The sequence below is a fragment of the Salvelinus namaycush genome, chromosome 9, assembly GCF_016432855.1.
Source record: "Salvelinus namaycush isolate Seneca chromosome 9, SaNama_1.0, whole genome shotgun sequence".
Classification (NCBI taxonomy): domain Eukaryota; kingdom Metazoa; phylum Chordata; class Actinopteri; order Salmoniformes; family Salmonidae; genus Salvelinus; species Salvelinus namaycush.
In genome coordinates this window covers 38,772,511-38,789,592 of record NC_052315.1, presented here as the reverse complement: position 1 = coordinate 38,789,592, position 17,082 = coordinate 38,772,511, and the positions used below count along the sequence as shown (strand labels likewise).

Sequence of the window (17,082 nt, the reverse complement as noted above, 5' to 3'; positions counted from 1 at the left end):
TCTATACCTTATGTCATGCCTTATTGGAATGGTTTTATTGACGTCTGTTGGGGGAAAAAAGTTTGGATGTTGCCACACCCACACACACCTACTTATTAACAAAATGAAGGCTGTTTCTTTCAAAAGTATTCATAAATATTATCATGCCTACCACTATACGAATAAGTAAAAAAAAATATATATATTTATTTTTTAATGACCACCGAGAAACAGCGTTGCAGCTTTTTTTGTCATTGTATTCATGTAAGGGCTCAAATGTCCTTTGTATATTCTTTCTATATACTTGTTTCCCATTTGTTAAAAAGGAACACATTTTTGAAACATGCTAACGTTACTAGCCTCGTACCATGAATATGCATAGTCATCTCGAGAACTCTAAACGTTTTCTCAGTTTCCGGGAGTCACATGTCCTACTTATATCAGTACACTCATAACTTAAGCATTACGAAACTTATATTCAATCAACTAAACCTCACGTACCAAATAATCATTTTTGGTTGAAGAAATTCGACACTCATTGAATTCCATCCGAAACAATGGAAAAACGCCCCCTGCTGGAGGGAGAGATTTTCCGCTGTTGGGCCTCTTTCTCTGGTCTAGATTAAGGGGCCAGGGTTCGGATCTAGAAGCACGATTTCGACTGCTCCTACACTTTTGCTTCAGTACTTCAGTTTAACTGACGCCCGGCCCAGAAATACAATTTTCATAGACGGCCCCATAGAGAAGTCAGATTTGAAAACTAAGACACTTTAGTCATTACCTTTGTGCACAAAGCATCCATTGAATTATTCCCCCATAAAATTGCTGAGGCAGATTTTATTCCATCACTCGCAGCCAAATATATTTTATATTCATCCAATATCTGCCATGTTTTTGGATAACATCACGAGGTCTGTGCACATGTGATGTTGGTCCAATGCTAGTCCAATTCATGCCAATGACTGGAACGAATTGCAAAAATCAATGAAGCTGGAGACTTACATCTCCCTCACTAAATTTAAGCATCAGGTGTCAGAGCAGTTTACCGATCACTGCACCTGTACACAGCCCATCTGTAAATAGCCCACCCAACTACCTCATTCCCCAAATTGTTACTTATTTTTGCGCCCCAGAATCTCTACTTGCACATCTATCACTCCAGATTTACCTCCTTAATCTTACTACAGTTGCACACACTGTACATAGATTTTTCTATTATGTTATTAACTGTACATTTGTTTATCCCATGTGTAACTCTTTTGTCACACTGCTTTGCTTCATCTTGGCCAGGTCGCAGTTGTAAATGAGAACTTGTTTTCAACTGGCCTACCTGGTTAAAAAAATTATAATAAACAGGATGAAACCCGGATATAGAAGGTCCGTGAATCGGCATATGTGAACATGAGTAGATTACCTTAAACAACGGGCAAATATGTCTCATACCGCAGTGGTCTAGATGCAGTCTTTAGTGATGAAAACAATTCATACAATGGATTAGTTAATGAAGAATCACTGACTTTACATAGCAACAGTTTTTGTCAGCCAGCCTACTAACTTGGTCGTGCTGGTTGTTTATAAAAACTACCAAGACGTTGGAAATGTAGTGGAAAAAGAAAAGGCAAATAAAACCAATGATCCATATAAGGTGCAAGTAAATCATAACATAAATATTGTGTTGTAAACATTAAAAAGGAAATACATGTATTGGAATACAAAAGTCAATAGAAAACTACAGCAAGATAAAGGAATGACTTGTGATGAATGCATGAAGTACTATATTTGGTTGTTTCAGTTGTTATACTCTTGTTGGCTATGCATTGTGCCTCTAGCGTCAAACAGAATAATCCATGAGTGTAAGGTGGCATGGCAGTTGAAGCATGTATAATGTGTCCTCTTTAGCCCAGGTCTGGGAGATCTGTTATGATTGAAAGAAAAATTGTTGTGCTCAAATGTTTGTAGAGACAAAAGGTCATTGGGTGGCAGTTTCAAAAGGCATATACTTGATGGAAAAGGCTGCTAATTCTTTTCATTAAAACAAATAATATTTGAGTGCGTGTTTTTCCTTTCTTCAAGATCCATTATGAACATTCACCAACTCCAGCTCTCAGGTTGTTGCACATCACTTAATGTTTGTAAAGCATATCAGCTATCAAACTGAAACCAGCACAGCCTACTGCCCTCAAACACCAAAACTGCTTGCCTCCTATTCTACAAAACACACCTCACACAGAACAGCAGTGGAGCAATCATCTTATAAGTCTTTTCTCCTGTAGCATCACACACACACTTCCATACTGTCCTCAGGGCTCATTTCCTTCTCCCCCTTCCTCTGGCTTCTTGATGATGCCATACTCAATGGCTTTATCCAGGCAGTGCTGTGCTGCTCTGGAGATGGGGCTCTGCTCTGTGGATTTAGCCAGGACGGAGAGGATCTCCAGCGCCTCGCTCTCCATCAGCGTCTCGGCCAGGCTCTTCTCCGCCTGCATCAGATTCAGCATGACCACCACTCCACGGTGACGCAGCTCCAAGCTGTCACTAAGCAACAGGGCCTGAAGGATCTCTAGCCAGTGACTGGTCTGGAATCAGAGCGAGGGAAGTAAAGTGAAACTCTGGACAGAAATAGTAAAGGAAAGTTGTCTGGTAAAGTATATTCAATTTAACCTATGTGTGTGTGTGTGTGTATATATATATATATAGAGGGAGGATGCATCACCGTTCCAGGGATGCGTGCACACAGCTCAGGCTGCTCTGCGGTCAGCATGGCCAGGGTTCCAGCTGCAGCTTTCCTCAGCCTCTCATCTTCCTCTCCACTGTAGAGCACCAGCAGCTTCAGACGGTCATTCCCCGTGGCCACGTAGAGCTGCTGCACCTCAGTGCTCAGGACCAGGTTACACATGCACTCTGTGGCTGCAGAGCGGACCAGCTCGTGCTCCTCAAACATGTAACCCTCTACCTTGGGTACAGCTTTCTCCTTAATGATCTTCTGTCTGAGCCGCTCGCTGATACCAGCCAGGTTGGTGAGGGCCATGAGAGACTCAAAGTTCTGCAGCAGGGAGCAGTCCAGGGTGAGCAGACTGACCAGGGGACGCACCACCTCATAGATCTACACACACACACAGAAGAGAGAAAGGAATCAGGGAGTGTACATGAGAGCACCACCATGGATTGAAATGGTCAAATCTGAACAGGCTCAGCAATATCTTATTACTAGATCTCCACACAAACATATTTATTTCTCATCAGTGGAGGAGGATAGGGTGGTTCTCACTCTCTCCCCAGGGAAGGCTATCTCTGGGTTGGATGTGATGGTGATCTTGGCCAGGGCCTGTGCTGCCTTGGTCTTCCCGACATCAGTACTCTCAGAAACCAGAGGGAGCAGGGCCTGGCAAGACAGCATCATTAAATGCATTTTACTGGTCAATTAAATCAAGAAAGGTGGTGTGTTTAGACATAACTGACATGAGAATGGTCTCACCTTTCCTCCACCCTGTGCCACCACTGTGCCCCTGTCCTCCTGCCTCTCCACCAGAGCCAAGAACACCCTGCAGAGAGAGATACACACAGGGGGAAAAGACTGCGTTGTAAACAGGGAAGACAGAATATTATTAGGCTAGAGCCAGGGAAGATAAGACAGACAAACCTGGCGATGCACTCCCTGCAAGTCTCAGTAAGGGCGGGACTCTCCTGTTTCCCCATGCACACCAGAGCAGACACCACACCTGCCTCCAGCAGCTTCATCAACCTCTTCTCCACAAACGAGTGAGCGTCCTGAAACAAACAGACAGTGGGGCAATCTCTTCGCTATCTTGGTCAGAGTTACTCTATTGGCCAGGTCTCTCTTAATAAAGGATGTCTTTGACCTCAATGGGACTTATTGGTTTAAAAGGTTTAAGTAATAAAATAAATCTGGGACAAGAGCTGATAAAAATAACCTAATTAGAGGAATATTCCCTGTGTCGAGACTTGGGGTGTAACGGTTCACCAAACCCACGGTTCGGTACGCATCACTGGTCAATTCGGTTTCAGTACAGGAGGAAAATAAAATGCCATTCATAATGTTCCTGGCATGGTCTGTTGTGACAGGATTGTTATGTTGGGCCTCTAAAGTTTACACTGCTGCTGCGTTTGTAACCATGTGGGAGGTGGGAATTTACCAGTTGTGAAGTCGTAAATACCAGTTGGATTCATTCATGTGATTTGAACTCTAATGCTGCGTCAACCATGAACTAAAAAGTACAGCTATCATGCTTAAACAAAATTTGAATTAAAAAAACCACATTAATAGATTGCTTTTTCTAAATAATATTTTGTTGTAACATTTAACTGCTGAAAACACTGTTAGAGGCAATTTCCTTAGTTAGTGACATCAGAGGTCACCATATGGAAGAAGTGGGTGCTCAGGATGATAAACGAGTTTCCCACTAGTAATTACCCGTTGGAGAACCGTTCACGTTTTATCCACAACTCTCTGTCCATCGTCGTCGTAATCTACTGGGAAGCCAAAATTTTAACAAACTGGAGATTTAAACGATGATGGAGGATCCGCCAATTCTGGTTTATCGACCCCACCGGAGAAATAGCTCCCAAGTGCACCTCACAAAAGAACAGTTTGAAATGCATTAAAATTAATTAATTTCATTTTTTCACATAGGCTCTGTTTTAATATCCTTAAAATGTTTTTCAGCTCAGATTTACTCAAGAGGCATAGCCTATAGGCCTAGTGTTTTTATTTGTTGTAATGTATTCATTCGGGTTCATAGTGCGAACTGAACCGAGGTCCCAGTACCGACCGGTTTGGTACTAATACTTATACTAATACCATTACACCTCTAGTCGAGACCCAGTGATTAGTGAGGTTTAGATGTCTAGAAGTACCTTGGGTAACACGGCCCTGACACACACAGTGCAGTACCTTGGGGTGTTCCTCTGGTACGTGCTGTTTAGCATACTTGGCAAGCTCCACCATCTGAGGGTCAGGCTTGTCCACATCATAGCTGTTAGTACAGTTCACCAGAGTAGAGCCCACTGCAAACAGTACTGTCTTATCCTCTGACTGTAGGGACACAATACACCGCCATCAGACATCACATCAAATGAAATGACTAGTTATCATTACATCTCTACGCCAGTACAAAGGGAGGCTGGGAGGAACATATCATGATATAAAAAGTCACAATATAACAATCATATTGTCTGATTTGACTTTGATATTAAGGGGTGGGGGGGGTTAAGCTTACCTTAGCTAGCTGAAACATTGCCTGCAGGGCATTCCTGTCCTCAACTAGGTCCTCCTTTACGTCAGCGTCGAAGGTGAGGTAGGCCAGGCCCTCAATGGCCCACCGCCGAGACGTTGGGGGGAGAGACTCGTTACACAGCCACCTGGGACAGGAAGAGGTACATCATCTGACTGTTTCTATAATAACAAGCTACATTTTAAGTTACACACTTTGAAAAAAACACAGGTCACATACTTCCTGCACTGTTTGGCCAGTTTCAGTGTGGACCCCTCAGCAAACTGCTTCATGCTGAAATCTGTCCCCCCAGCTGAGCCCAGCTTACACAAACCCTGTAAAACACACACCTTTTCAGTCAAAAACTGATTCAGTTGTCACTACTTATTTCAATGTTTTTTTGTTATTCCAATGGGACAATTGGCCCAGTGTGTTGGAGTTTAGCTGAACCATAGACAATATAACAATTGTATAGTATTGTTCTATAGCTATTGGCTGAACCCTCACCACTAGCGCTCGAACCCGTATCTGGTCGTTCTCACTCTTCTTGTAGAGGTCCTTGAGCAGTGCCACGCCATTGGCTGTGATGAACGAGGCCCTCTTGGCCTTGCCTGCAGCGTGGATCAGAGCCTCCACCGCCACCTGCTGGTGACACACGACCTCCGAGGCACACAGAGAGATGACCGCATCCATCATACCCGACATCTCCAGGGTCCTGTTGCCCACGTCGCTGGGTCCTTGCAGAAGCACAGACACCGTCTGAATGGCGCGCAGCTTACTCTCCAGGCCGGGGCGGCCAAAGTGATGCCTGCACAGAACAATAGCAGTAAAGGTATCAGAGTAGTTCTCACACACACAAGCAGATTGTTTGGATTTGTACCGACAATGAAAATAAAAAGATGATGTTCACAATTCAATAACCTATAAGACATGACTATGCAACCTGGTGGGAGGCACAACCACAATCAACACAGACTAGAAAATCAAGACAGGACAAAACACTCACTGGACATATTCCTCGCAGAGTTTATTGAAGTTCTCCCTCTCGGCATCACTCTTCAGGTCATCATAGAGTTTGCTGAGGAGCACAGAGCAGCTCATGTGGGAGTTGTCTGTGAGAGGAGGTCCCTCAGACATCTCAGGGACCGTTCCTGCTACCTCTAGGATCTTCTTTAGCCCTGCACAGGAGAGAACAGAGATATGGTTGATCTAACTCCTTGATAGTTCATATTTACACGTACATCGGATTCAAAATACTATACAATACTGTGTGAGCTTCATCTGCATGACAGAATGGCTGCATCCACCAAAGAAGAAAATACAACATGCTCTGTTTCTACCATACCCTGGTCTCTACCATACAGTGTGAGGGAGTTAGTCTGTCTCTTACCCTGGTCTATGACCCACAGTGTGAGGGAGTTGTCTGGGTTCCTCTGGGACTTGCGGGGCACCTGTTTGACCAGGAGGTTGATGGCGCTGTCTCGGCCCGGCCCGGACACACTGCTCGCTGGCATCATCTCCACCAGGTGGCGCAGCATGGAGCGCAGCTCACGAGACGGCTCTGTACGGCACACACACAAATATATTTAAGTCAGTCACCTTTCTTTTCTAGCTCTGTTTTATCGAGAAGTCACAACCTGTAACCGGAAGACATGTCATCTCACCAGGCAGTATGGCCTCGTCCTTCCCTCTGATCTCCCTCTTCATGCCCTCTGTCAGGGCCTCGAACATCACCTGCAGCAGGTGACAGGCAGCCAGGGACACAGCAGACGCCCCAGAGCCCATCACCCCACACAGCTGCTCCATGCCCAGCTCGTTCACTATGGCCATGGTCTGGAGAAGAAGATGGTGAAGGTGGTCATGGTTGAATGAAATGTCGCTAGATTATTTATTTAAATACTGTCTAGTGTTTCATATGGAGAAACACAGATATGACCAATACTTACTCTGGACTGATGGCCAGTACACAGGCCAACCAGGGTCCTGAGAGCAGACAGGACCACCTCCTCCTGCTTGGAGCCCAGCAGACTTTGGATCAGCTTCACCCCGTCGTTACGAAAGATCTGCTCGGCTCCCGCCTCCTCACGAGACAGCACCACCAGGTTCTGAGCAGCCTGCCATTGAGAAATAGATCACAAGGTGTAAGGTTCATCAAAGCTGAAAACATGCCAGAGTGTGCTTTTGTGTAGTCAGTGTTTATGTGTGTATGGTGTGGTTGTTTTACCTTCTGTCTGTCCGAGGGTTGTGCTGAGGGGTCCAGGAGAAGAGAGAACATCTGCTGAACGCGAGCATCTGTGGAGGACATCTGAACTGACTGCAAGGGAGAGAAAATAAATCCTTATTATGGCCTTGGACCTCCTGGGAACATTGTAGAGACTTCATCAGAACTACATAGTCTCTGCTGGTACGTCACCTTTTTCTGGCTCTGTGCTCCCAGCAGTCTGAGCATCTCCTTGAAGGTGTTGTTTGTGGGCTCCATCTGTGCACACCTCTGAGCGTCCAGAAACGCTTCGTTCAGACGACCCAGCTTCTGCAGGGCCTGTGCCCGCCGGAACCTGGCTTTCACATCACCAGGGTCAGCATCAAGAGCTAGAGAGAGAGAGAGAGACACTCTACTTAGTCAAATGTAGTATATATTATTATTTTTTCATTGGTGAATGACAACGTTGACAGGTTTGTTCTGCACTCTCCCACCTTTGGAGGCATCAGCCTCAGCCTTGGTGTAGTCCTCTAGCTTGAGGTAGCAGGCGGAGCGGTTGCGGTGCAGGACAGCACTCTCCGCCTGGCTGCCACTCAATTTGAGAGCCTTGGTGTAGAAGAACAGAGCCCCCTGCATGTCCCCTGCATTGAACAGGGTATTCCCCTCTCCCTTTAGGGCACCAGGGTCCTGGATCAAAGATGTACAGATAGTGGGCACAATACTGTCACGATCTGACAACGAATCATCCAACTTCTCTCCACAATATCATGGTCATATGGGATATACGGTACCAGTCGTAGCCCTGACAAGCTATCCACCTTCTTCCCATCTCGTGTCATCTAGAGGCACTTTGTCTCAATAAAGAGTGCCTCCCTTCAAGTGGTCCTTTATTTCTTTCATGTTAACAATTGCTGAAACTCCTGTAGTAACTCCCTTCACCCACTGCCATCCAGCATGCTACTCTCAACTACACGTTTACATACAGTACCAATCCAAAAAGTTTGGACACACCAACTAATTATTTGCACCATTTTCTACATTGTAGAATAATAGTGAAGACGTCAAAAATATGAAATAACACACATGGAATCATGTAGTAACCAAAAAAAAGTGTTAAATCAAAATATATTTTATATTTGAGATTCTTCAAAGTACCCACAGCTTGGCATTCTCTCAACCAGCTTCATGAGGTAGTCACCTGGAATGCATTTCAATTAACAGGTGAGCCTTATTAAAAGTTGTGTTATTTATTTCCTTCTTAATGCGTTTGAGCCAATCAGTTGTGTTTTGGCAAGGTAGGGGGGTATACAGACAATATCCGTATTTGGTTAAAAGGCCAAGTCCATATTATGTCTCGAACAAGCAAAGAGAAACGACAGTCCATCATTACTTTAAGACATGAAGGTCAGTCAATTCAGAAATCCAACATTAAGTCCAACATTAAGAACTTTGAAAGTTTCTTAAAGTGCAGTTGCAAAAACCATCAAGCAATATGATGAAACTGGCTCTCATGAGGACCGCCACAGGAAAGGAAGACCCGGAGTTACCTCTTCTGCAGATGATAAATTCATTAGAGTTACCAGCCTCGGAAATTGCAGCCCAAATAAATGCTTCACGCAGTCCAAGTAACAGAAACATCAACATCAACTGTTCAGAGGAAAACAAGTTACAGTTGACTTACAATTGATGAATCAGGCTTTCATGGTTGAATTGCTGCCAGGAAACCACTACTAAAGGACACCAATAAGAAGAAACTTGTTTGGGCCAAGAAACACGAGCAATGGACATTAGACCTGTGGAAATCTGTCTGATGAGTCCGAATTAGAGGTCGACCGATTATGATTTTTCAACGCCGATACCGATTATTGGAGGATCAAAAAAAGCCGATACCGATTAAATCGGCCCGATTTTTATTTATTTATTTGTAATAATGACAATTACAACAATACTGAATGAACACTTATTTGAACTTAATATAATACATCAATAAAATCAATTTAGCCTCAAATAAATAATGAAACATGTTCAATTTGGTTTAAATAATGCAAAAACAAAGTGTTGGAGAAGAAAGTAAAAGTGCCATATAAGAAAGCTAATGTTTTAAGTTCCTTGCTCAGAACATGAGAACATATGAAAGCTGGTGGTTCCTTTTAACATGAGTCTTCAATATTCCCAGATAAGACGTTTTAGGTTGTAGTTATTATAGGAATTATAGGACTATTTCTCTCTATACGATTTGTATTTCATATACCTTTGACTATTGGATGTTCTTATAGGCACTTTAGTATTGCCAGTGTAACAGTATAGCTTCCATCCCTCTCCTCGCCGCTACCTGGGCTTGAACCAGGAACACATCGACAACAGCCACTCTCGAAGCAGCGTTACCCATGCAGAGCAAGGGGAACAACTACTCCAAGTCTCAGAGCGAGTGACGTTTGAAACGCTATTAGCACGCACCCCGCTAACTAGCTAGCCATTTCACATCGGTTACACCAGCCTAATCTCGGGAATTGATAGGCTTAAAGTCATAAACAGCGCAATGCTTGAAGCATTGCGAAGAGCTGCTGGCAAAACACACGAAAGTGCTGTTTGAATGAATGCTTACGAGCCTGCTGGTGCCTACCATCGCTCAGTCAGACTGCTCTATCAAATCATATACTTAATTATAACATAACACACAGAAATACGAGCCTTAGGTCATTAATATCGTCGAATCCGGAAACTATCATCTCGAAAACAAAACGTTTATTCTTTCAGTGAAATACGGAACCGTTCCGTATTTTATCTAACGGGTGGCATCCATAAGTCTGAATATTCCTGTTACATTGCACAACCTTCAATGTTATGTCATAATTACGTAAAGTTCTGGCAAATTAGTTCGCAATGAGCCAGGCAGCCAAAACTGTTGCATATACCCTGACTCTGCATGCAATGAACGCAAAGGAAGTGACACAATTTCACCTGGTTAATATTGCCTGCTAACCTGGATTTCTTTTAGCTAAATATGCAGGTTTAAAAATATATACTTCTGTGTATTAATTTTAAGAAAGGCATTGATGTTTATGGTTAGGTACACGGAGCAACGACAGTCCTTTTTCGCAAATGCGCACTGCATCGATTATATGCAACGCAGGACACGCTAGATAAACTAGTAATATCATCAACCATGTGTAGTTATAACTAGTGATTATGATTGATTGTTTTTTATAAGATAAGTTTAATGCTAGCTAGCAACTTACCTTGGCTTCTTACTGCATTCGCGTAACAGGCAGGCTCCTCGTGAGGTGGTTAGAGCGTTGGACTAGTTAACCGTAAGGTTGCAAGATTGAATCCCTGAGCTGACAAGGTAAAAATCTGTTGTTCTACCCCTGAACAAGGCAGTTAACCCACCGTTGCTAGGCCGTCATTGAAAATAAGAATGTGTTCTTAACTGACTTGCCTAGTTAAATAAAGGTGTCCAAATACCGATTTCCGATTGTTATGAAAACTTGAAATCGGCCCTAATTAATCGGCCATTCCGATTAATCGGTCGACCTCTAGTCCAAATGTGAGATTTTTGGTTCCACCCACCGTGTCATTGTGAGACGCAGAGTATGTGAACGGATTATCTCTGCATGTGTGGTTCCCACCATGAAGCAAGGAGGAGGTGGTGTGATGGTGCTTTGCTGGTGACACTGTCAGTGACTCATTTAGAATTCAAGGCACACTTAACCAACATGGCTACCACAGCATTCTGCAACAATACACTATCCCATCTGGTTTGCGCTTAGTGGAACTATAATTTGTTTTTAAACAGGACAATGACCCAACACACCCCTCGGCTGTGTAAGGGCTATTTGACCAAGAAGGAGAGTGATGGGCTTCCACAATCCCCCGACCTCAATCCAATTGAGATGGTTTGGGATGAGTTGGACTGCCAAGTGCTCAGCATTTGTCAGAACTCCAAGACTGTTGGAAAAGCAATTCAGGTGAAGCTGTTTGAGAGAATGTCAAGAGTGTGCAAAGCTGTCATCAAGGCAAAGGATGGCTACTTTGAAGAATCTCAAATATAAAATATATTTTGATTTGTTTAATCAAAATATTTTTGGGTTACTACATGATTCCATGTGTTATTTTATAGTTTTGATGCCTTCACTATTATTTTACAATGTAAAAAATAAAGAAAAACCCTTGAATGAGTAGGTGGTTCCAAACTTTTGACTGGTACTGTACATGGTTAGATGCAAATGTAGAGAAACTGTCCTAACTAGTGGTGCATGCCCCAGCTCTTGTTCATAATGGTAAGTAAAAATACTGATAAAACATAAAATTGCCAGAATAAGACCAAATGCATATAGGTATCGTCGTAGTAGCATGTGGTTAAATGTTCAATCTGTGGATGAACCTAAATAGCTAACAGTCAGATTCATCAGGCTGTAATACACAATTAATTGGTACATACAGGCTGAAACTAATGACTGCAACATCGTTTACATTTTCCTTACAAACCAGAATGTTGAATAAAATTACATTTCAACTTACTCTACAGGTTGTCCATGGTGTTTGTCCTTCAGATGGTCGAGACAAAATATCCATAGGAAAGTATTATTTACCCTACTTTTTATTGCGCCGGTAGTGAAGTTGACATTTCAGGGTTAACCATACCTTCCTGTGGATATTTCCTCTCAAATGTCGAGCAGCTGAAGGACAAGCCGCACAGCCAACAGGTAGAGTAAGTTGAAATGTAATTTTAATAAACATTCTGACTTGTAAGGAATATTTACACGATATTGTGTAGTTTCAATCTGTATTACAAATCAATTGTGTATTACAGCCTGATGAATCAGACTAAACAGTAAGCTAACGTTGCCCCAGTATATGTGCGTTAGGTATCGACAATGTGCATTTTTTCCGGTTGCTTGTAAATGTTTATTTAGACCTTTTTTTTTTTTTTAGAAGTACATACCGGCCGTATTTTCTGAGTAACGAATGTATTTTGACAACCCTTTCATCCCTCTAGATATGCTGCACTCAAATTAATCGGAACTAGGAAACTCAGACATGTCCGACCAACACTTTGTGGAACGGGGACGTGTATAACTGCAACCATTAGTAAGTCGGAAATTTCCGAGTTTCCTAGTTCCGACCAGTACGTGAACGCGGCATCGGACAACAGCAACTGGGGAAGCTAACGTTAGCTAGCTAAGAAACCCACCGAGCAATAGACTCAAAACTCTCCGCTACTGGCGATCTCTTACCTTTTCCTTCCCGTTTACACTCATGACTTCCTTCTCTGGCCGATAAGCTCCGACAGTAAACGAGACTCTTCTCACTGCAGATTTGTTTCTTTATTTCATTGATTTCTCTGCTTTTACAGGCGCTAGTTTGTGACAGTACTTTATGAAGTTCTTCCTGTGGGTGCACGATGATGACGATTATGGAGCGGCTCCTCCCTCTACACATGCTCCATGACCAAATAAGGCAGAGAATCTCTATATGCTTTCACACTTGACGGTTTATCTCTTAAGCGCTTTATTTGGTTACATTTTCATTGCAGGTATGTTATGTATTGGACCAGTAGGCCTACTGTCAATGCTTTTTACATAGGGACTGATAAAGTGAGTGCAAAGCATCTGAACAAGGCCTAACGTCAAGATGTGACATTTCATAAAATATTATTACATTACAATTCATAAAAATAAACGCTATAATATAGGGATATGTAGCTGTCTTTTTCAAATGAAATACAGATCAAAGCTCGATGCCTTACTAAATCCATTAAGTGATAAAAAATAACAGAATCCTGCAGGAAAACTACTGAACAAAAATATAAACGCAACAATTTCAATGAGTTATAGTTCATGTAAGGAAACCAGTCAATTGAAATAAATTCATTAGGCCCTAATCTATGGATTTCACATGACTGGGCAGGGGCGCAGGGCCTGGGAGGGCATAGGTCCACCCAGTTCAGAGCAAGGCCCACCCACTGGGGAGCCAGGCCCAGCCACTCAAAAAAAGTTTTTCCCCTACAAAAGGGTTTTATTACAGACAGAAATACTCCTCGGTTTCATCAGCAATCCGGGTGGCTGATCTCAGATGATCCCGCAGGTGAAGAAGACAGATGTGGAGGTCCTGGGCTGGCGTGGTTACATGTGGTCTGCGGTTGTCAGGCCAGTTGGACATACTGCCAAATTCTCAAAAATGACATTATGGTTGAGAAATTAACATTCAATTCTCTGGCAACAGGTCTGGTGGACATTCATGTAGTTAGCATGCCAACTGCACGCTCCCTCCAAACCTGAGTCATTTGGCATTGTGTTTTGTGATAAAATTGAACATTTTAGAGAGGCCTTTTATTGTCCTAGTACAGGATGCACCTGTGTAATGATTATGCTGTTTAATCAGTTTCTTGATATGCCAAACCTGTCAGGTGGATGGATTATCTTGGCAAAGGAGAAATGCTCACTAACAAGGATGTAAACAAATGTGAGCACAACATTTGAGAGAAATAAGCCTTTTGTGCATATGGAAAATGTTGGATCTTTTATTTAATCTCATGAAACATGGGACCAACACTTTACATGTTGCGTTTATATTTTTGTTCAACATATTTATTTATAGTGTTTTTTTTTGTTGTATGTGACAGTTCGAATATGAGGAGTTTTTCACAATCCTCAATGTCCCAACTAGCCCAACTCCAGTGGTAACAAACACAAAGACTAAGGTAGTGAACATTATTTATAATAAGGGTTACATGGAGAAAGTCGGATCTCTCTTAAATTAAAACGGATGGCCCACCATTCATTAAAATATATTTTACCTAAATGCTCCCTGAACTATTGAAACAAAAAAGTGACCCTGCCCTATACCCAAAATAATAGTGGATAAGTGGATATGTCTACTGTTTACACTCACTTCTTGGACCAACCAGAGCCTTGGATATGCAGTTTTAGAAACGGTTCTTTGTCCTGTATGCATTACATGGCAACGCAGGAGTTTTGATAGAGCACAGGGCTGTGGGCCAGCCAGAAGGTTGTGGACAAGAGTAGGGGTGGAAATGTACTTTATAGTAAAAGCATTGCAGGAATCTATCATCGTATTTGCAATTACGAGAAAAAAATTGCCTTTTATAAAGATTTCATCAAATTCTGCGTCATTTTGCATATTGGGCAGAATCTTTTTTAATACCAAACAATTTACCTAAATTACAGGATAAGAATGGACAGAGTGGTAGGGCTATGTGTTCGTCTTATCATATTACCCCAATGTCAAATCAATGGGACTCGTTTGCAACAAAACGGTCACTGTTTGCAAATAATTATATCTGAGATGTCATTAGAAATCTGAGCATGGTACAGTACCTTCAAAAGTTAGGTCCAACCTTTCCACCCCAGACAGAGAAGGTCTACCGACACAGAAAAATGTAAGGTTAACCCAACAAGAGGTCACACGTGTTTCCTAAAAGCTGTCTGGGTTTAAACATCTTCTATTGTACAGAAAGTACAATAATTTGATAGACCGATTTAGATTACTTCCCAAGCAAAGTCATTTTTTTGTCTCCTCATCTATAGAAGGTTGTAACTTATCCTCTGAATGTCAAAGAAACGAAACAATGACGTTCCCATACCCATCAGAGTCACGTCTTTCCCGGGTATTTTACAGCTTGTTTCTAGTGTAACCGATGTGAAATGGCTAGCTAGTTAGCGGTGGTGCGCGCTAATAGCGTTTCAATCTGTGACGTCACTCGCTTTGAGACCTTGGAGTAGTGGTTCCCCTTGCTCTGCAAGGGCCGTGGCTTTTGTGGAGCGATGGGTAACGATGCTTCGTGGGTGACTTTTGTTGATGTGTGCAGAGGGTCCCTGGTTCGCGCCCGGGTCGGGGCGAGGGGACGGACTAAAGTTATACTGTTACACTAGCATAAAGCATCAAGGACCAAAGCGCTGTTATCACTTCATATAATCGGATCCTTTTTATTTTCTTCAAAATCTTAAGTTAACAAGGGATAGACCTGTGCTTTTTGCAATTTTCTTTACTCAAAAGTAGGCATATGTCATACCCTCTCATACCCCCTCAATTCGAGTCTTGGTTTTAACTTAATTAACAGCCTTTCACTGACACGGAGGTAACGTTAGGCTATTAAAAGACTAACGTAAACTCACTCACTTTTGTACATCGCCTTGGTCCGTACAATTGACCTTATTTTAGCGCCCCAAAAACGTAATACTTACAGATCAACTGTAATGTCAATACCATTGTAAAGCACACTTTCTCCCCTTTCCAACTAAATAAATTACATGACCTAAACGCTGCCCTTTTCTGCATAATTCAAGAAGGCAATGAGCACCGTCGGGTCTTTTTAAAAATGGCGGGTGGGGAAGCGAAACTAATGGGTGATAGTGTGAAGGAGAAGATTTGTGGGAAAATTGCTTTTTTTCACTCGATCTGTCCAAATGATCACCTTATCGCCTCTAAAATGTAAATAAAACACTATAAAGAGTTTATATAATGTGTCATTACATACCTATTTGAAGGTTTGTGTCGAATTTGAATCGGGCTTTTAGTGCGGCGCTAAAGTGATCTTAGAAGTAAACAGCGGCTTTGAGAATGATGATCGCATGCAATGATGACTAGATATCCCCCCCCTTACCCCCGTCACTGTCCATTTCTTGTTTTTAAAGGATGAGACCTGGTGCTACACCTGGTGGAGAGAGATTGTAAGACAGAAATAGTTGCTTTATGCGTGCTGTACGTTACGACATGACACGTCACGATGTAATGGAGGGTCAGTTTTTTCAACTTTTCTCCAATACTATAGAGCCATTACCATGTCGATCAACGCTTGAATAGAAACATAGTCATAGAAACATAGTTCACACCCCCGATTTTGAAGTCAACACAGTCGCTACAGTCCCATTAGTTTTCTTTGTAGCCTCGTTTGAATGTTGCGGTTGCGCACATTTGTACGGAATGGTGTGAGTTTACGTTATGTGGAGGAATTGACTGACAAATCTATGGATATAGCAGCCTATAGCCTAATTTTGTCTGTCAAACAGGTAGACCTACCTTTTACTTCTTAAATGTGAAGAAATAGGCTCCAACGCAAATACTTTTATTTTTAGTAAAACCTAAATAAAATGAACACTGTTTTGAATTATGCCTATTTCCAGCACCATGAGCTGTCCATTCCCGATCGATTGTGCTGTGACTGCTGCTTCAAGGTTCAGAACCTCAATGTAAATTACATGAATCTGGATTATTGTGAGGTCAACAACTCTGATAAATAGGCTACATCATGGGCAACAAACATATTGTTTTTAATAAAATTAATTATAGTATAGAAAGCTATCAACGTTTACCGGTAGTCCTCATTTCGCGCAATCCTTCTCAAACTGTACAGAACATAGGCAAGTCTATGCTTAGGATGTGCATTTTTTGGACTAAGCCTAATAGATCATTTTTGGAAGAAGCCTTTGACTGTCCTGCTCTGCTCTTGCTAAAAAACGTTTTTGTGTGCTGCCTAACCATTGGCTGGCTGTGCTGTGTAAGCCTACTGTGGCAGTTCAGGAGGTCAGGGGGGCTCAGGATTGGAATATACATTGCAATGTACTGCAGCCTAGTTGTATTTACACTATCCCAGCAGCTATATTAGAAATATAACTTTGGTCTGTGCTTCTCCGAGCATGCACTTCGTAG

General features: G+C 42.4%; 1 protein-coding gene across 2 annotated transcripts; it reads right to left on the bottom strand.

Annotated features, from left to right (window-relative positions):
- Positions 1-1,430: 1,430 nt before the first annotated feature.
- On the bottom strand, positions 1,431-13,232 carry LOC120054038 (protein unc-45 homolog A-like). 2 transcript variants are annotated; one of them, XM_039001398.1, is made up of 17 exons: positions 12,648-13,229; positions 7,905-8,097; positions 7,624-7,799; positions 7,435-7,524; positions 7,157-7,324; positions 6,875-7,043; positions 6,601-6,771; positions 6,217-6,388; positions 5,718-6,018; positions 5,451-5,545; positions 5,217-5,358; positions 4,892-5,032; positions 3,620-3,747; positions 3,455-3,521; positions 3,248-3,361; positions 2,693-3,082; positions 1,431-2,555 (listed from the first exon to the last, which is right to left on the bottom strand). In XM_039001398.1, the coding sequence occupies exons 1-17, from the start codon at positions 12,669-12,671 to the stop codon at positions 2,280-2,282; spliced, it is 2,817 nt and encodes a 938-aa protein (XP_038857326.1). In that variant the 5' UTR covers positions 12,672-13,229; the 3' UTR covers positions 1,431-2,279. The 2 variants fall into 2 exon arrangements, with proteins under 2 accessions (XP_038857326.1, XP_038857327.1); XM_039001399.1 differs by lacking the exon at positions 3,248-3,361 and having other exon boundaries at positions 12,648-13,232.
- Between the last annotated feature and the right edge of the window lie 3,850 nt (positions 13,233-17,082).

Bases quoted from the DNA above. Each gene is read 5' to 3' on its own strand.
- LOC120054038 (XM_039001398.1), bottom strand. From the start codon at position 12,671: ATGAGTGTAAACGGGAAGGAAAAG. The intron at 6,772-6,874 runs GTGAGATGACAT...TGTGCCGTACAG, and splicing joins GGACGAGGCCATACTGCCTG to AGCCGTCTCGTGAGCTGCGC. The intron at 3,362-3,454 runs GTGAGACCATTC...CTGTCTTGCCAG, and splicing joins TGGCACAGGGTGGAGGAAAG to GCCCTGCTCCCTCTGGTTTC.